Genomic DNA, 21976 nt, shown 5'->3' with positions numbered 1-21976 from the left:
TTTGCCTGTATTTGCTCATTTATGTCATCCTTTAATTCACAGATCATTTTAATTATGTATATTCTGACCTCTTTCTCTGACATTTCATCAATTGTGCTGTGCATAGATTCTGTTATGGTAGTATCCTAGTTTGTTTGTGGCCCTTTCTTCCCTTGTTTTTTTCATGTTGTCTTTGTACCTTCCTTTCTTGCATTGTGGATCTGAGATATTACAGTTTCCACCCTATAATATTTTAATATCTATGCAGATTATCTGAACCTCACCTTGGTGTTGGGCTTCCAGACACTAATGGTGTCCTGTGATGGATGTTACTGCAAATAAAGGTGGTGACAGCAATACTGGAGGTAACTCGAGATAGCAATGGAGGTGTCCCATAATGGATGCAGCTCTTTCAGAGATGGGGCTGAAATGGTGGGCCTTACAGTGGCTTTGGAATGCCTGTTCCAAGATGCAGCTGCTTCTTATAATGTCCATATACAGCATAGGCATACTAATTCAAATTTTCAGAAGGTGAAGGGTGCTGCATGGGGAGAGTTATGGCAATGGTTGCAGTATCCCAAGATGGAGGTAGATTAGGCCTGGGCCTCCAGGTGGGGCCTAGAGGATGGACCAAGGCCTACCCTGGGCCTGGACTCCTGAGTAGGTCTGCTGGCCGGCTGGGACAGTGCTGAGCTAGGATCTGAGCTCTGGAGTGAATGTACTGGTCAACCGGGGTGGTGGGGGATGAGGGCCTAACCTGGACCTGGGCTCCTCCTGCACAGGTCAGCAGAGGCAGTCCTAGGCCTGGGCCTGGATCCAGTGTTGGTCAGCAGGTCCATAATTTAATTTTATTTGTTCTTGAAAAAAAAGAAAGAAAGAAAGAAAATAGACATGATGCCAAATGATAAATGTGCCCTTTTTTGAAAATGGAGAATAGGGATCACAGCTCTCAAATGTGTTGGCATATTTGCATTTTCGGTTACTAAACAGCTTCCTCCTTTCATAAATGTATTCCCAAATTGCTAACTGAGAAGCCTTGGTATCTTTGAGAATAAAAGATGTGTTCCTTTGATGCACTCTGACTACTTTTAACACAACTGAACACCTGTAAATCAAAAAGAAAAAGAAAAAAAAAGACTTAATTCAACTTAATTCTCAGAACACTTTTCCTGTTACTTTAAAAAAGTGGTTTCTTATTTTTTATTTATTTTTTTTTTATTGAGCCCAGGGGCACTTAACCACTGAGCCACATCCCCAGCTCTTTTTATCTTTTATTTAGAGACAGGGTCTCACTAACTTTCTTGGGGCCTTGCTAAGTTGCTAAGGCTGGCTTTGAAAATGCAGTCTAGCAACACACACTTGCCTCAACTTCCAAAACCACTGAGATTACAGAAAGGTGGTTTCTTGACCTGTAGGGGGCCAGCTTTCTTCTTTTCCTTCTCCAACATTTTCCATTTTCCTTTGTCACTTTCTAGCAATTTTACCTGAATGGAAAAGTGTTTATAAGATCAAGTTATGAGAAGACATACAAAATAATCATGTGACACACACACAAAAAATCTATATTCAAGGACTTCCAAAGAAAGACAGAAGATCAACATGCCAAGGCAAGGTTGCTAAACTGGTGGTTGGGCCACGAAGCTTGGGAAGAAGCTGAGATTTTTTTGAAGACAAATTGGCCAATGTTGTAGTGGAACCTGTATCAGGATATATGCAGGAGGGAATAAATTCATAGCAACACCTCTTGGTAAGTAACTTTTCCTTTTTATCCTAGTAATGCAACACCTCTTGGTAAGTAACTTTTCCTTTTTATCCTAGTAATGTAAAATGAATAGACACTTTTTAGGAAAAAAAAAAAAAACTTAAAATCAACCTTATCTGTCTCTGCCTCATTCTTGTCTTCAGAACACAAAGGACCAGTCTGCAGGACTGGGCTGCTGGATATGGAAACAAAATCACTTTGTAGATGTTTTTTTTTTTTCTCTACAGTGTCAGGAAATGTATTGATATTATTCTTTTAGAAAGTACATACGTACAAAGGATAGCCTCAGGATAGAAATTAAAATACATTAAGAAGCATTTTTGTTACCACTGGTATAAATTATTGCTTTAAGAAGCTTTTGATTGTAGGTCTTTCATATTAAAATCCTCCAAACAGATTTTTAGTAGTTGTCTTCTCTATATTTTGAAATCAGACATAGTATTCCATTATCCAGATAACCAACAAAATCAATATTTTTGATTTTGAACTCTTCCCTAGCAATAGTACAAAAAATTAATTCTCATAGTACATTGCTACAGAACATTAGTAAATCCCTCTTTATCTACCTCTAGCTCTTTAGATGAAAGGCCATTATTCAACTTCTATGTGACAGTGATTCTTGTTGTATTGCCTATAGATGGCACAGATTACTGAAATTTGCTTGTTCCACACATAACTTCAATCCAAGGTTTTCTTTTCCCATATGCTCATTCATTCTCTATCCATACATTTATTGAACATGGTTTTGTCATTGCATGCTGAAGATTAAAGGGTAGATTACACACAGGCTTAACACTTAATAGCTTCCTGGCCCATAGGTGTGTGTTGCTAGATTTTGCCTTGGTTGTGCCTCACTGTGGTTTTTTTGCCTCTGAATTCCAGAGAGGCTGGAGATCCTGGGTTGAACTCTTTTCATTTCTTAATTTGTGTGGAACTTATGGCTTATAATGTCCATATACAGCATAAGCATACTAATTAAAATATTGGAAACATAAATAATTTAAGCTGAAATGAAACACTTGTATTTCTTAATAGTCTGAATAAATGATATTCATATTGGACAAGTGGTATTGTATTTGGCAGAAGAATTTGATGAAATGACCCCAAACTAGCCCATTACAAAAAATAATAATAATGTTAGGTAATTTATTTTTTGTAGGCCAAACAGCACACTAAAGCATTTCATTGTCTTCTGTCATCATTCAACAACTCCTTATAAGAAAACTCTCATTTCTTTTTCACAGTGAGGATTACAGAAGTTCATTTACTTCCTAGTCACAGGATCAGCAAATGTGGCAAAGATTGAGATTCAGTGGAGACTTGTCACTCCAAAGCACCTGATCTAGACCATTATGTGATTTTGCAAAATTAGGCCTGTTGTGATATTCTGAACTTTTTCTTCTGTAACTTGTCTTTACATGGGCAATTTGACTACTCAATAGCAGCTCACAATTTGTATTATTACTCATGCATGATGAGCACAATGTTTCTGCTTCTAATCATGGCACTGGATTACTCCTCTCTCCCCAGAAGATATCATGGAAGTCATACTGAATATGCATTTACTAAATACTCAAGAAATAAATCTTAGTGCACTTCTACAGAATGACAAGTCATTTTAATCCCATTCCTCTCAATTTTCTTTATGTGGTGCTATCAAATTTGCCAGCAATACTGAAGCCGGTAAAAGAACTACAGCAGCTTTACTGAATAACATTTCTTACTTGTGTAGCTGCCTTGACACTTAGGTTGCAAAATGTGCAGAAATACCCACCAGTTAGGACCCTCTGATGGGCAATTTCAATGCTCTGGAGGCTGCAGTGTATATTTTTGAAGTAAAAAACAGCAGTCCTTTCAAAAGGAACTGTTAAAGAGAGCATCTCATCATTATTCATTTCCATTCTGGCAGCGCTCATGAAGTCTCCTATCAAGGAAAAAGAAGTAGGTTCATAATCAAAGCCAGATGTTTATCCTTCTACACATATGAACCCCAACATACTAAGAAGTTATTTTGAATATATGCTTATTAAGATTTAACTGTATGATTACTATGATTGGTTGCCTTTGAAATTAAGGAAATAGTAAATATCTGTTTCTGCTTATAATGTTCACTCTCTTAATTGATTGGCCTACAAAATTAAAAATTATATTGTCACAAATAGCAGTTGAGAAATATTGCTTTTTTAAATAACCTTTCCATTAGGAATTTTGCCCAGGCTTCACCCTATATTTTTTTAAAGAGAGAGAGAGAGAATTTTAATATTTATTTTTTAGTTATCGGTAGACACAACATCTTTGTTTGCATGTGGTGCTGAGGATCGAACCCAGGCCGCACGCATGCCAGGCGATTGCGCTACCGCTTGAGCCACATCCCCAGCCCAAGGCTTCACCCAAGGCTTCAAATGAAAACATGAATCACTCCACAATGTTCTGAGTCATCTCAGATCTCAGTGTCTTTAGGTTATCCCATATGGTGATATCACTGGATATTATTCTTTCACAAAGCAAAATGAAGGCATTTTCCCATTTACTATTATTCTATAAATGTGTAAAATAGTATAAATTATACAGACCTCATTCCCAAATAATAATTAGTGATTCTAATTTTATTTCTTTGTTTTGTTTTATTTGTTTTACCAGTGGTATTTCCAATACAGCGTTAACCTACATAAATTTTAGACTGATATCTTCTCCATGTTGGGTTATTGATCAGAGGGCTGGAAGAACAATTTTTCATGTAAAAGGTTGTGCAAAGGATACACCATAAGGCCCTTGTATTGCCTGCTTAACGGGCCTGTTACACCCCTTTTATTGCCTGCTTTACACACCTGTTTAATCACAAGGCAATCCCCATATTTGGTTATTTGGGGGAAAGAAAGCCTCTTATATTCCTGTATTTTCAGCATGTTTAAATTCAACATGTCGTCATCTCTATCACAAAACTAACATTTGTGTCAATGATCTGATTGCTTGTGCCTCCGTGTATTGGGTCATGCAGATAACATATAGAGACCTGAGATAGCTTTGAGGACCAGGCCTTCTGCCCTTTCTCTGATCATTTTTCCTTGAAGTGCCAAGCCGGTAGTTGGAAGCTGTAATTTAGCAGGAGCTGAACAAAAAAGCTTTTGAGACTGATTGTTCTGTTGAAAGCTGGAATTCATGTGTCTTGCTACTAATGATTGGGAAAAGAGCCATTGTTTTATACAACACAGGGAAGCATTTCCACTCACTGACTACTGATAGTGATGTTGAATCCATTGGCACTCTTGTCATATTTTTAAGATAAATAAACTCTTTAAATTTATTTGATTTGCTCAGTCACAGATCCTGTTATGAGCAAGTTAACCAGGACCAGAACCCTGGTCTCTTAAGAATTCCAGACCATCATGTTGCCTCCAAAATTTGCAAAACTCACAAAAGCCAAACTCATCTGACTTTTTGCTAAGGGTAGAATCACTGTGTCATATTATGAAAAGGTCTTCGGTGTTGGAACCAAACTTGTTGTCACAGGTGAGTATCAGAAGAATACAGCACTTTTGAATTAATGGAGGGAAGACATGAAATGATTCTACTGGAATAACAGTAAGAATGTCATGTCGGGAGAAAAGAGAGTGAGGGGAGTTTAATGTGCTTGTCTTAGGAGAGATTTTAATACAAATTCTCAGTTAATTTATATGAAGCCAACATTGTATGAATACTATAGTAGGATTTGTCTTTGTTGACATGTGAACTTCTATGAAATGCTGTTATATAATGATATTATTTAAGTGTTTGACAGTGGGACAAATTTTATTATTACGTATAAGTCAGAGATAGACTCAGTGGACTGGACACATTCCTTGTTCTAGTGGTTAAAACTTTGGGGAAGAGACAGAGGATTGCAGTGAGGTCCACCTGGATCTCTGTTTCCCTCAGAGTTCAGTGAAGTTTGGCAATCATTTTGGCATCAGTTTCCTAATTCATAATAAGGGATGACAGTATGAAACCAGAAGGTTATGTGACAATTGAATGAGTTAATGAGAAGAAAATTCTTGGCACATTATCCAACACATAATAGGTGCCCTGTAAATTTTCTTCCAATTCAAATGTAAAGTGAGTATCATCTCCACTTGGAGAGATGTTTTGATCCAATAACATTTGCTATTCTTCAGAGGATTCAAGTATAGTCCTAACTGCTGCAATGGAAGGTTACTTTAACACTCACAGGAAAAAAAAAATGAATCTGGAATTGTTCTTTTTTTTTTTAGAAAAATTTTAGCATTTACTAATAAAAATAACACTAAAATGTGTTTAAGAATTTCTGTTTAAATCATGCTATACATGTTTGAATTTTAATCATATATCTCCACTGAACATGTATCTTATATCAACTTTTATTTCTCCCACAATTTTAGCCAGTAAGATTACTCTGATATATATAAATTGATACACAAAATGCTCTATATGTAAAATCAATGAAACCATGGGAAGCTTGTCACAAATCTAAAATGTATATTAAATATGAAATAGCTATTACAACTTAGTTGATGAAAGAAAAAATAGACCATAGTTAAGAAACATTTCACATATAGTTTTGAAATATAACTTCAATAGTAAATTAAATTGTTATTTGATAAACTTATATGAAATACATATCACTGCATTTTAAAATACAAATTAAGCAATGTTATTAGGTAAATGAACACACAAAATTAATTGGATAGGCTTACTGATTTTTAAATAAAATGTGATGGCCATTCTATTCATTATTCAAATAAAATAGGTTGGCTGCCATTTTATGTATAGTAAAAAATGTTTGGCCATGAAAATACTCTTAATACAGATATTTAAAAGTAATGCTTTAAAAGAGCACTTATCATAAGAATTCAGACAATAGGTACTAACTGTACATAATCAAGTACACTACTTACTGCTTAGTCAACTATTATTGAGAAAGTTATGGAAGTTAAAGATTCACTTTATTGTTGTAGCATGAAATTTAAATTATAAAGGAAAGAGGCAAGAGGTAATAATGGTGGGGAATTGTCCATAAACGTTTTCCAATCATCATATGAGTTCAATGTCTTCATTTTAATGAATCAGAAGATTCCCCATGAAGAACTAAAAGTCTCTTAGATGAAAATTAGAGTTGTTAACCCATTGACTTTGACTAAAATTATACAAATATAATCCATAATTGAAAATTTAGTCTTAACTTTTATAGCATGAATTTTAACCCACAAATAATGTAGACAGTTGGATAATTATATAGTCTCTTACTCTTTGTGTTAAAAGCAAACTGAGTGAAATTTAAAAGGCATACTAAGAAGAACCAATTGTATTTATAACACATCCAGGAATATAAACATCTTATGATTCTTGATTTTGTTTAAGAGTAAGGAGTTTTGCTATACAGTCAGAAATCATCAAGAACTTTTGATCCTTTCTTCTCAAAAGTGAAATTCAATTTTTCTTTTCCTAAAAAATTGCCTCTGGAATTATTATACTATATTAACTTCAAACTAGATGAAGGGGAGTATTGGCAAAGTATTTGAATTTCAAGTGGATATCAATTTGAATCATTTAATCATTTACAATAAGTCATTATATTAAAAATAAACTTAAAAACAGCTAACATTCCAGACACAATGACATGCCATTTTAAACAAGGTATGCTTTCTTGTACGTTTTGATATTATATCTGTGAGACACTCTTGAATCATTACTTTTAATATAATACCAATAATATATGCCATTATTCAGCAGATTAAGAGGAAGAGAACAATGGAAGACCAGAACCCAAATATCAGATATGTTTGATACAAACTTTTAGACAGAACCTAAGAATCAAATTTAGGTGTAATGAGATGTAAAGATCCTCTCCTTAAACCAGTTAATTCCTATCAAAGCATGTATGAAAATATGGTAGTGATGCTTGAACTTCAAAAAAAAATTATAATAATAAAATCTGTTTTTGGAAAACATTTTCAAAAGCAAACGTTTTGATAAGCACATTAATTGATGAGATCAGCACAATAGAATTTTACAATATAATCAATGTAAACATTTACTAGGAGTTTTTAAAATGTCATTTTGTGGCAAAATTCAAAACACTGTGGAATTTGGAAGTACAGGGTTAAACACTGCCCAACACAAAGGCCTGGAGTAGGTCACATATGAATGTGAGATGTTGTAAAACATCAGACATTAATTGGAAAAGGAAAAATCTTCAGAACTTGGCAAGGGAACTACATTTGAAGATAAGAGATGAACTGATATACTGTAAGTATTCAAGAAATGCATGCCCAGTGAAACAAGTGACAGTGTATTATTACAAACTTAAAAGTAAACCTACCTCCTGACACTTATTCATATGAGAAATAAGATAAGTAGGATGCATTCAAGAGTCAGCTAAATGAAAACTGGCTTGCACAGAATCACAGAGCATGAGACTATGAGATACTTGTTCAGAGAGCAGAAGTGCCAAAAGATGGGCAAAGGAAGCACTTGAGAAGCACTTGAGAAGGGGAAGGGACCACAGAGCCTCATTTACAGAGGTCACTAAAGTGGCATGGTTGTCTTCCCCTCCTCTGAATTATACCTTGACAAAATGCTCCATTATCAGAAAACCAAAGAGATAGAAAAAAAAAATAAGTGGCGTTATGAGCATAGAAAGCCTTGTTCATGAACAGTTAGAAGTCACATCCTCCTCAGTATGTTGAGAACAAAGATCAAGTTTTCATCCAGGCTCTGACATTTCATAGCTGTGACTTTTGACAAGCTACCTAACTTCTTTACACAACTGTAAAGTAAGGACAATAATTAATACTTTACTACCTCTGAGAGATGAAAGACCAGGATGGTCACTATTTCAATGGAAACTTGCTTGTGCTAACAAGCAATATTTGTTGCTACAATTATTCTTTGAAATTGATATTCCTCCACAGATAAAAGGTTTGATGCAGACACTTCCCCGAAGCCCACGATTTTTCTTCCTTCAGTTACTGAAATAAAACTTCATAAGGCTGGGACACATCTTTGTCTTCTCGAGAACTTTTTCCCTGATGTTATTACGGTATTTTGGAAAGAGAAGTATGGTGATAGGATTCTGGAATCCCAGCAGGGAGATACCATGAAGACTAAAGACACTTACATGAAGATGAGCTGGATAACTGTGACTGAAGAATCAATGGATAAAGAGCGCAAGTGTGTTGTCAAACATGAGAAAAATAGAGGGGGAGTTGATCAAGAGATTCTGTTTCCTGCAATAAAGAAAGGTATGTGCACATGAATGTAAATATAAATTTCTAGAAAAAATATTTTGAAATGGAATTATCCATCTTTTCAATCAAGTATTAAGAAAAACAAGTATGTCTTTTTTAAAAATCATATTTCATAGTAACATAAATTCCCTATTATTTTCCTTATTGAAGTAAAATGATATAGACAGGTGAAAACATGGAAAAATGCCTTAAGCTTTTTAATTCTCTATTTCAATATTTAAAATATTGAAACAACAAGATATGTTTTTAGAATTTTATGTGGATGAAATAAATAACATACATGAAAGGATCTAACAAAATGTTAACTGCTGAAAAGTGTCTTCCATTTCGGATGATTTTATTTGATTTAGAAATCAGAACAATTATAGTCTTTCAGACTTCATTCTTGCCATGCACAAAGTTTAATCTACAAAGAAGGAGTGCTCAGTTAACAAAATGGTGCTCAGACAAGAGTAAGAACATAGTTCAAAAGCAAAAAATAAGGAAGAAATAAACTTGACCACTGAAGTATTAAGGTGGCCTTGAGTTGTTCTGATTTTTATTTTACATATCACTGTTAAACAATGTTTATTGACTTATGCTTGAATAAGGCTAACATGTATGAAAATACTCCACTTCTCTGTGATGCAAATGCTTCTTGCCATTGGTAAATGCAGCTATATACATGTTTCCTGTTCTGCTAGCATACACCAGGCCTGAGTTGGAATGTGATGAATAGTCTAGGATTAGTGGCCCTAATAGGACTTGCTGCAGGCAATAGAGAATCCTCTTTCCCTATCACTCAGGGCCATGTATGACTCAGGCATAATGTCCCAAAGGAATCCTTTGGATGTAGTGAGGTACATATCCACACAGCTGGGCAGAGCCCTGACTGTGCAGAAGCCTAGAAGTAGTCCAGAGACTCAATAGGTAACACAGTCCTGAGTGTTAAACAACAGTTGAAATGTCACAGTGGGCATGGGAAGCAATCTTTTTATAATTTTCCCAGTGGCCAGAATCCCCATTTTATCAGTGAGGAACACAAACATAGTAAAAGTGGTGAAGACCTTTTCCGTGTCCCACCCAGCTTTTCCAAGTAAGGATTCAGCCTCTGGGGACCCTTACTTTCTGCCATGACCAATGAGGTCTGAACATTTGCCTGATTTTCCCTGGAGCTATGATGAAGATCAAATGAAAAAAGGTAGATCCTGGATTCAGTTATTTATATATTTATTGCTCTTATTCATAGCCTTTCCTAAAACAAATTAAAGTAAGAATACAAAGACCTCATCAATTTTCCATTTCCCTTGCTGAGAAACAGAGGGAAGACACGTAAGTAACATACAAGGTTAACTTAACCACTACGTTTATATGCCCAATTAGGCTCATATTTTTGTAGCAATTAGGGAAAAATTAAAAATTTTTAAAATTTTTAAAATTTAAAAATTAAAAATTACTTAAAATAATAGTAAGTTCCATGGTGATGAATATCATGCAGGAGAGAGGTTCCAGTTTAATAATGATTTACAAGGCACTAATTTTAAAACAAATTACTCTCATGGGTTCTTGTCACTAAAGTGCTGAAGTGGGAGCTTCTTCTATCCATGACATTCTACAATGCTTTCCATTAGTGATTATTAAATTTTTTTTACAAAAATAACACCTGGAAGCACAAATGAGTGAAATAATTATTTTTAAGGTAGATAAAATTAATTGGTTCCAATTTGCGACCAACATTGATTTAGACAATTTAGAAAACACAGATTTTATTATTAGGGACTCTGCTGTATTCTTTCTGCCTCAATCAGTTCCAATTAGTTCATGGTGATTGTGACTGTCATTTATCTTTTAGTGAATAAAGTCACTTTAAGAAAACTAATGTACCTTCAAGTTCTAAAAGTCAGTTCTTGAAAATATTTCAAATCTAAACATGACAATACTTACATTTATATTTTGGAACTAACTCCCAAAATCCTATACCACAACTCCATCTTTAAAAATACAAACAGAATACTCAGTGTTCAATGAAATGCTGTAGGGGAATTGTATTCACATGAACAAGAATGCATCTAGAGAAAAAGAATAAACAAAACAGCCATTTTGACTGTGTTTTTGTTTTATCGTTTTTTAAAAAATGTAATCTTTTTTACATGTTTGCTTTTTAAAAATGGTATAATATATACACATATATGCACATAATTATATACATAAATAAGGCTATATATACATATATATGTGTGTGTGTGTGTGTATGTGTGTGTGTCTGTGTGTTTCTGTGTATCATCTCTGAGTTTAGGCAGAGAGGTAGAAAAGTGACTTGGCCTACCTTCCTATACCCTGAAAGAATTTCATGGAAATGCTGAGTTCCTAAAACAGGAAAAGTTCTTTGGCTAAGAATAATTAAGATGCTATAGGAGAAGATTTTACTTTGGTCCACAATGGTGGAATGATTTGTCCACTAAATATTTTGTTTATATTTGTATGAATTATTTTTAAAATCTACTTTGCTCATGTACATGAAACATTTAACCCAAGAGCTTGGTACAGCCGTGATCATTTAACAGGTATTAGATTGTGTCAGTATTGATTTCTTCATGCCCACAAACATCACATCTCTAGAAAATGATACACATGAACCAGGGACATTAGGGATAGACATGATTTGGAAGGTATATCTGCTGTCTTCTGTTCAGATTAGAAATTTCTTCAAATCAGACTCCTTTGAATGTGTATAATTCTGTTGTCAACATAGATTGGATGGATTTCTTTTGAGCTCAACATTTCATGTGAGCAGTGTCTGCTGGATCCTGTAAAACAACCAATATTCTGCTTCTTATTCCATTGAACTTGTATTTGTGGATCACTTGCTTTGAGTAATTTCCTGGGCAAGAATCTGTGAATACAGAGGAGAAACACATAGTCATGGATGTGCATTCAGATTGCGATAAAAGGAAAAAGACTGTAACATTGGTGAAGCTCACTTTTTGAAAACAACGAACTAGTTTTGATTAAAAAATATACAGGTGTGTATACGCATATATATGTGTATACATATCTATACACACAAACGTAGACACATATAAATTCCAGAAACTTCATCATCTTCATGTGCAGAACCATTATGTATGAGTACTATTAAATGAATTAGAAACCACGTATTTTTGAAAAGGTGGAGCTCCCATTTTTAATGTGTATCACTCCTGTCTCTGTGGACAAATTGAATACATTAAGTATCAAATAATAAGGGTAAATAATTGACTGCTATTTGCTCTCATTGCTTTTAGTTGTGCCCACAATGAAACCCACAGAAGCCAACTTGAAAAATGAAAATGGTAAGTTTCAGAGTGTGTTTGCATTCATCTCATGCCATATCATTTTTCCACTATTAATTATCTTAACTTTTGAAATTCCTTCATCTAAGGTAGAAAAATCAGAATGTCTAGTTGTTCCACAATACAGTAAGTGGCATTTTAAGGTATACCTCATTTCCTCACATCAACCTAATACAGTAAACTACCTATCTTGTTATGAGATTGGTAAATTAGAGGATACAATGATATTCTCTGAAGTATTTCAACAAAGGGAACCCATTCATTTATTTGTTTGTATGATTGGGTAAAGTATGACATCAAATTACTCAGTTTTGTTTTTTAATCATAGGTAAATAAAATTCTCAAACTCAGTCTCTTAGAAATATGACTTGCCTATTTTTCTCTCCCCAGAAAGAATTGTACTGAAATGCTCTCAGTATCTGTCATTTAAAATAGGTGCATTTTCTAATCATACTAAACATATTTAGAGATTATGTTATTTCTACTAATAACTCTCTCACAATCATATGTATTATTTTTACAAAGTAATTTCCACATTCCCTCTTTTAGTTTCCCTCAAAATCCTTTGAATTCTGGCCCTGCCACACACTGGTAGGAATCTTGGAAAGATAAATGTACTCTTTACCTTTTATTTTCTCATTCATGTTATTGGAACTTTCATAATTCAACTCACTTAATTGTGAATGAGGACTTAAAACAAGATAATGCTTGTGAGGCATTAACTTGTGATCAATGAGTAGGAACCAATTTCATGAATGTTGTTCTCTCATGTCCACAAACACCACACTTCCAGAAAATCATGTGCACCAATCAAGAATAATGGAGAAATGCATGATGTAGAAAGGTTCAACTGCTTCTAGTATTTACATGAAAAATTTCTTTAAATCAGACTCTTTCCTTTACCTGTTGATTCTGGGAGTGGATGGATTATTTTAGAGTTTAGCACTTCATATCAGCCATGTGTGCTGGATCCTATAAAGCAGCCAATTTTCTGTTTATTTTTCCATTGAATGTGCATTTGAGTATCACCTACTTTGGAGCACACACTGGGTGAGGAGCTGTGAATATACCAGAAAACCAGACAATCTTGGATATGATACACTCCAGTTGTGATAAAAAGGAAAAAGTTATCTGCCAGGAAGATCAACATTCTTGTATGCAAAAATGTAGTATAAGAATGATACCTACTGAATTGCATACAGTGAACCTAATTACCTTTGGAATTATGGGGATCTCATTTTAAATGATTGTCTCTCTATTCTTGACAGACACATACGTATTTATTTATTTATATGCAGAGTAACTGTGTGTATACACATACTCATACACTTTTAAATAATAGAGGAATTATTGACTAGTACTTGCTCTCTTTTCTTCTAGCTGTCACCACTATTAATCCCAGAGAAGCTGATCTGGAAGTTGAAAATGGTAGGTTTTAGTGTATGTTTACCTTTATCTCATGCTGTAGCGTTTTCCCCTCCTAATCATCTTAACTTTTGAATTCCCTAGTTAAGGAAAAGCCAGAATAGCTGGCTTTTGCAAAATAGTCTGACATTTTAATTAACACATCATTAATTAATGACTCCCAAAAGTCATAGTGGGTAAAAGCAACTCTTGTCTCGAGTTTTATTCAAAGCTTAGAATATTTAAAATACAAGAAGATTGTCTATTATATTCTTTATACTTAAATTTTTATTCATAATTTAAGTATTCAGTTTACTTAAATCACTTGTCCTATTGTTCTCAGAAGCAGAACACCTACAAAATTTCCATTGATTAATAAGTGTACCACTTATGGTAACTATGAAATAATTGTATTTTTAAAGGTCCATTCTTTTGAGAGAAGTAATGGTTAATTTTAATAATGATTTCTGACCAATTTAAATGCATCCATGTTGATTATATTGAAATATTGTCAGAATTGAGAACTTGATCTTAATGGCTTAAATATTTTTTGGTATTTAAATGAAATAATGCACACAAGGCATTTAACCTAGTGTCTGACACAGCAATGATCACTAATAAGGTACGACCTTTTATTAATATAGATTAATTCTCATGTATCTCTGTCAGTGGATATTACACACAAACATAAATCGCACAAAGAGAGTAAAACATGGTGATGGATAATTGTTTAGTATTTGTTCTCATTTTTTTAACTCATTATGCTACTTCTTTGAAAGAGGAAAATGGTTTTAGTGTACTTTGACTTATGTTAGGCTACAGCTTTTTCTGCTCATGATCGTCTTTATTTTTGAGCTCCTTTCTTAAGGTAGAAAATTTAGAATGGCTGAAAGTTGCAGAATAGACTGAGTCCAATTTTAAATTAATCCATCATTTCTTTATTTTTCATTTTTAATTAATTTTTAAATTTATATGTAATAGCAGGATGCATTAGAATTCTTATTACACAAATAGACCACAATCTTTCATATCTCTGGTTTTATACAAAGTATATTTACATCAATTCATGTCTTTATACATGTACTTTGAATAATATTGTTCATCACATTTCATTATCATTTCTAACTCCATACCTCCGTTTTTCCCTGTAGTGAAAGGAGCAAGCATGATATCAACTTACTTCCAGATTTGTTTGTTTATTTTTAGTATTTTGCTAGCTGCTAATAACATGAACTGTCACAGAGTAATTTTATACAGAAGACTAGAGATGGGGGTCTGCATGCACTTTTGTTCTTAATCCTCAGAAAACCTCTATGATGTGATTCAGCTAGTTTTCTCACATTTTCCAGAGGTGGGCAATGAGCTTAAATTAATGAAGTTTTTTGCCCATTCTACATGTCTATACCAGATGTTTCAATGCAGCTCAGATGATAGAGTTCATACCCTTGCTCTGTTCCACATTCTTCCTCTAAAAGGAGACCTAAAGCAAGGAATTGCTAGGCCAAGGCTCTGAGACCCTATGGCCATATGGTAGTGAGGGTAAGAATATGGGTTCAGAATACCACCAATCTCTAAATAACCAGTTACATAAATATGGGTGAGTGATTTCCATTCTGCAAGTAGTTCTTTGTTAATTTGCCAATTCACAATAATTATATTAAACTCAGAACTATTGGAGTGGCACAAGTCCAGGTGTGAAATGTCTAGAATAGGTTCTTTTTAGCAGGTTCTGGTTCTTTTTCCCTACACATGTGCAAAAAACCCTGGTTATTGTTCTCCTGTTTCTTATTCCCCTGGGTCTCTGAACCTCAGCTGCCACCCCAGGCAAGGAGAAGCTGGAACTGCTCATCTAGTTTAGAACAGGGTATCATTTGCACATTTCTGGAGGGCCCTTTTCTGACCAATGGCGAGTTTTATTTAGTTCTGATTGTATGAACGTAGAACCTGTAAAAATTGAAATTATACCAATAATGGTCTTGGTTTGGTGACTCACTACCATTGTATTAAAATAATAATTGAGATAACATATTTCTTTCCAAACTTTGAAGGACATTGATGGCAATTATCCCAAAATATCACAGTTAAAATAAGAGATATGTGGAAAACACTTGTGAATGTACAGGTACCATACATTCCTGGGAATTTGGATTAACCACTTTCTTCCATTTTCTCTAGTGCTTTAAAAAAAATCTTACACAATCCATGTGGAAGACCACTAAATTTTCTTGGGTTGTACAGTTCCTACATATCCATTGTATTCACAACATGTAAAGCCCAGAGGCTTCCAAATAAATAAGTCTACTGGTATTTAAACTTAACCTGTTGGATGTTGACTGTACTTTCATATGCAGAATCACAGGGTAGATGACAGTGTATTCTATAAAATCATATTGCTGTGGTCATGACCTGGGCCTGACACTTAACAAATACATGCATCAACCAAATTCCTCCTTTCTGTGTCTTCACTTTGTCTGCAAAATGAGAATAAAAATAAACTGTCTCTTGCCATCATGGAACCTTAATAAATATTAAACAGCACTAAAGCTTTTTTTTTTTTAGAGAGAGAGAGAGAGATTTTTTAATATTTATTTTTTAGTTTTTGGTGGACACAACATCTTTATTTTATTTTTATGTGGTGCTAAGGATTGAACCCAGTGCCCCGCACATGCCAGGCGAGCGCGTTACCACTTGAGCCACATCTCCAGCCCAACACTAAAGCTTTTAATGCAAATTTCCCAGCATACTGTTTGGCATTGTGTTAGTGGTTAGTGAATATTATCTATAAAGACATATTGAGGGTGAAGAAAATCCAAAAATCTAGTTTTACACATACTTTTGTCTTTCACTGGATTCAAAGAACACAGCCCTACTTTTTTTGTTTAAATATTTTTTTAGTTGTTGATTGACCATCATTTCATTTATTTGTTTATATGTGGTGCTGAGAATCAAATCCAGTGCCTCACACATGCTAGGCAAGCACTCTACCACTGAGCCACAACTCTAACCCCTACTTTTAATATTAGGAAGCTCCTCAAGTGAATTCTGCAGAGGTTGTTAATGGACTTGAATTGCAAGCTGAGCCTTGCACTGGGTGGTTTGGGTGCGAGTGGTAGATGTTGACCTTTGGGGTTTGGTGGGGGTGGTGTCACTTCAGTGTAGGTCACCAAAAATAAACATCTGTGGCACCCTCCCCCACAAGGGGACCTTTCCTGTCAAATACGGGTGAAACTAATTGTCTGACTTCTCTTAGATGCTCTGAGGTTGCAGTTCACATACACCTCTGCCTACTGGACCTACCTCCTCCTGCTGCTCAAGAGTGTGGTCTACTTGGCCATCGTCACCTTCTGTCTGCTTAGAAGAACAGCTGCTGGTGGCAATGGGAAGAGCTCCTAACAGATGATGGCACAACACAGTCATCTTATCTTCATAGCTTATTGTCCTGAAAAGTGTTTGCTTAGGACCTGGTTGGACTTGTCACTGGGTTCAGGCTTCTTCAATTTTCACAAGTATTATTCTGTCATTGTTGCATAAAGGTTTTTCAAACCAGTGAGCAAATTTCACATTCTAATAAGAAGCCCATGGTGGCCTGTAACCTCAGTGTACCCAAAGTCTCCATTAGGCATTCCAGCCAGCCCAAATCATCAAAGCCTTGGTGGGGACAGCATGCAGTTTCTAGTCACAGTGTTTAGGTGTGTACAGTGATGACAGAGAATGGAAGAGCAGTGACTGAGATTGGGGGTCTCTGATGACTTCCTTGTTGTGCCATGCTACTGCCTGAGAATGTTTCTTTGCAAGAGCACAGGATGTCTAGCTACTATGGTAATGCCCCTCCCAAAGAGACTCTGTGTAATAGTCTTATCAGATTTGACCTTGATCTCAGGCATAGAGGATCGCAGGGATAGAGGAATTCTCATGGAAGACAACCACGATGTTTCACTATCTCTGCTACACCTAAGCCTTCCCCCTTAACAGCAACTTTAAACCATGGCCCTACTTGAGTGCTACACAAAGCTCCTAACATTTCACATTGCAACTTTTGAAAAGCTACATAGATGTTTGTAATCCTGTAACTTTCTTGAGCATAAAAAATAATGCTTGCATAGTCTTTAACTGGATAATGTGACATATATAATTAAAGATTGCTGGCATAACTCTTCAGACACTGCTTCTTCATCAGAGAGCAGCTCTCCATCTAAACCCATTTATCTTCATATCTGTGTGTGTGTCATTTTTCTAATCACCCATTGCCCCAGGCCAGTATCACAAATTTGGTTGTGCTTGTCACAGCACTTAGGGTTTTGTATCCTGAAACTACTAAAAGCCTTCCATTTTATACACTCAAAAGCAGCCTTTTTTGCAACTTGGCTTCTTTGCTTCTTTTTCATAATAGATACAATGAATATCAACGATTTATTTGGAATCATGTGTACTTTAAATTAATGAAACTGAATTGAATGTCCAAAGTGAGAAGCAGCATGACAGCACAACTCTACTTTAGAAATAGTGGGGACCACACTCACATACAGATCACTGTTCTTACTTATCTACAGAGAAGATGAGTGAAATGAAGCAGGGACATAGCTTTTACCAGGAACCAGGCATTCCATGAACCTTCTATGAGCCCTTTAAGGTAGGAACAATTATGGTGTATAGTTTATAGATTGGAAAATATAAATTTTCCCTTATGATCACTATTTTTGAGGTGATGCTCATAATTTAAAGCCAGAGAGACCCAGAGTCTGTGTATGTACACATATGTAATTGACACAATATCATATATTTCTCTCTCCCATTTTTTTGTCACCCATTTTTAATATAACAAAACAATACAATACCAAATGCATGCATCCCTTCTTTGGAGGATCTCACTCATTGGAGGATCCCTTACTAAAGGCATCCTCCAATAAGTGAGAGGACTTCCTTAAGGGTTTGAGTATATTTGTGTTTTCTCTTCTTATGTATATCATGCAACTGTTTTGTCACTAATTTCTAAATTGTCTTCTTATTTGAATAAAACTGTGACCTACTCTGAAATTAACATAATTTCTCCCTTTGTTATAGATGGAATAGAATTTCTGCTTCCCTTTTAAGTGTACATTTGCAACTGCTTCTTTTGGGAAGTGGGCTTTGAGCCTTAGATGCTCTCTCTGCATATAGATAATGTTTTGACTTCCCAGGTCCTTTCATATATATATATATATACATGTATGTATGTGAATGCATATATATTCGTGTTTCACCTTCTTACATAAAGTTAGTATACAACGTACATTATTCTGTACTCCTTTTTATTTATAAATCTGAAATCTCTTTTGAGATCAGTGCATAGGGATGTTTAGAGAGCCACAGGTATTTGCCTTAAAATATTAAATCTCATCTGTTCCCTCTGATAGTCTCTTGGTTGTTTCAATATATTCTCATAGTAAATAAACATTTATGTCCATCTGCACATATGTACACTGGTAATTTTGATAGGAAATGCCAACCTGCCCTCCATGGAGAGCCCCACATGGCTCTCCTATCCCCATCCATATGAATTTATGAGTGTGCTGCAAAACATCAGGATTTTGCTAATCTGACAGGTGAAAACTAGGATCTTGTAGTTTTAATTGCTTTTCTCGTTCTTGTTATGAGTGAAGATTAACATCTTTTTTATATGTTTAAGATCTATTTATATCTCTTTGCAACATTTGCTCTGGTCCTTTGACAATTGTTTGCTGTTAATAATAATAGTAAGACTTATGACTCTAGTTTGCTGAGTCTCTCTGCATTTCTATAAGACATGATACAAAATGTAGTATTTAATGTATGGAAGTTGGGTGAAAAATTAATGCATATTTTTCTATTTTCTTTGATGAATCATTTGAAAGTCAGAAACTTCTATAAATTTGAATTAAAACAACTTTATATTTATTATTGGAAATGTTTTGCTCATCTACAATCAGCTTCACTTTCTGTGAGATGCATTATTTGAAAAACAAGCAGAGATTCCCATTTGGAAACAAAATAAGATCAGTCAGACTCAAAAAATATTATATTTACTTTAGATCTACTCCGTGATGCTCCTGCACTGAACCCACCTCTTTTGGCCACATTCTGTCCCTCTGTTTAAAGATATGGAACCCTCCCTGCCCTGGGATAGAAGAAATGAAGGCAAGAATCTTTGAGATCACTGAGAGTTTGGTGGGGCTGACATCCCTGGCTGTGAACTAGGCATCCCCTCCTATGGTTTCAACCCTGAGCCCCTCCCCTCCCCCAGTGCACTTGGGCAGCATTGAACATGAACAGTGCAGAGAGGGAGAGCTGTGGTTATGGGGGACACAGAGTTGCAGGGGGGACTATTGTGGCTTATGGTATTTTATTTTCTCAGACTTCTTTTGTTTTTGTGCTCTGTCAAATGTGGTTGATTCTTGGAAAAGGCTCAGAGTCAAACCGGCCCCTACTGGTTAGGGCAGTTCAGGGGTGGCTGGGGTGTTAGAACAGAAGGTGAGGGCAGTTAAACCACAACTAACTTTGCTCACTTTCAAAAAGCCACAGCTAGTGGAAGGAAACATCCACCTTTATACTGGTAAGGCATGGATGGGACCTGCACTCCCTGCTGTGGTATGCTGGGTTCTCTGGGTTGGATATGAAAAGTTTGTTATCCTTTGTGGGAGGGGGTTGGGAATCTGATGCTCAGGGTTATTCAGATACCACACCACTCCTCTGATACTGTTCTGATTTTTTCTTTGTTTTTTTGCTTTTGCTTTTGTGGTGCTGGGTTCCAGACAGGACTTGAGCATACCATCTGTGCTAGGTATCCCTGAGCTACATCCTGCCGCTCATGACACTGTTCTGATGGAAAGAGCAAAGGACACATGAAGCCCCAAAATAATAACAAATGTCTGGTTTTTCTCAGGTATTTAATTTAAGGATTCTGGTACCTTCGGGTTAATTTTCTTAGTTTACACGTGTGAGGAAAACCCATGTCCTTGAAGCCATTAGCACAGGTCTGCCTAAATGTGGACAACAGCAATGTGCTTTAGGAGCAGAAAGACATCCATAGAATCAGAGTAGTCTCTCTTCAGAGAAAAATGACTTCAGATTCAGCCTAAGTGATGCTTTACATATGACATTCACATCACATAAATCAGTCACTGGAGTCAGCAAGAAGAAGAAAGCAGACTAATGTTAGCATAAAATATAAATGTCTCACCCTTCTCCTGCCCATCCATGCTGCAGAATGGGTGCTCAAGCCCTGGACTCAATCTGTCCAGTCCCAGGGGTAGTATAGACTTTCCCAGTCTGCCTTCATGGCACATTCTAATCATATACTCATTGTACTTTTTCTATACTCACTGTCATTCTTTTTTTTATATAATTTTTTTGAGAATTTTTTAATATTTATTTTTTAGTTTTCGGTGGACATAACATCTTTGTGTGTATGTGGTGCTGAGGATCGAACCCGGGTCACACGCATGCCAGGCGAGCGTGCTACCGCTTGAGCCACATCCCCAGCCCAATCACTGTCATTCTTTCTATGAGGTTGAGCTCCATTCTACAGGTTTCTCCCTGCGTGTCTGAGTCTGTGTCATGCTCCTTCTTAGGCAAAATTAGTAACCTGACATCTGGCTCATCTGTAGATTTGATGTGGATTCAACTCCCCTCCTGAGACATAAGCATTTTCCTTACTAAAGTTGTGTTATTTCGACATACCAAGCATTATTTCCATTAGGATCCAGCATGTGACTTTCCTTCAATTATTAATTGACAGGTCAGACTCAGTCTCCCTGAACTGAGGAAGGATCATGATATGAACTGTTAGACAATGGAGCATGCTGGGACCTGCAAAGTCATCCTGCATGTGACCTAAGACCTCTGCTTCTATGGTAGCTTCATTTCCCTGTACTGACTCCCACCTTCCACACATCCAGTTGTGTTTGAGTAGTGTCATGTGCAGTCAACATCCCCAGAGTCTTTTAATAAGGTAGGATCAATCTTATCAGATTTTCAGTTGATGTTTGCCCCAAAGTTAACTTACTGATGTAAGTGAAGGTGGTTCAGGCCATAATAAAGAAGTTTTTTTAATCAGGACAAGATAATGGCAGCAGCAGCAACCTCAAAACTCTAAACTTTAGGCAGACCTTTTTGTATAAGAAGACATTTTCATCTTGGGCTCTGCCTCCCCACCATGTATGTACTCAATCTGCTTCACTTCTGAGTTTTCCAGTTTCCTGGCTTCTCCTCTTCTGCAGAGGACCTGCACTTGGTGGCCACAG

General features: G+C 35.7%; 1 gene segment (V, D, J or C); it reads left to right on the top strand.

The window, feature by feature from the left end:
• Window positions 1–360: 360 nt before the first annotated feature.
• LOC114096154 (T-cell receptor gamma chain C region C10.5-like) lies at window positions 361–18987 on the top strand. The segment is given in 6 exon segments: window positions 361–567; window positions 5188–5251; window positions 8668–8997; window positions 12267–12314; window positions 13695–13742; window positions 16969–18987. Coding segments are annotated over 6 exon segments (840 nt in total).
• The last annotated feature ends 2989 nt before the right edge of the window (window positions 18988–21976 follow it).

This window comes from Marmota flaviventris, chromosome 1, assembly GCF_047511675.1.
Source record: "Marmota flaviventris isolate mMarFla1 chromosome 1, mMarFla1.hap1, whole genome shotgun sequence".
NCBI lineage: Eukaryota > Metazoa > Chordata > Mammalia > Rodentia > Sciuridae > Marmota > Marmota flaviventris.
Note: the sequence above shows the minus strand (reverse complement) of the source record. Positions and strands in the feature narration are given on the sequence as shown.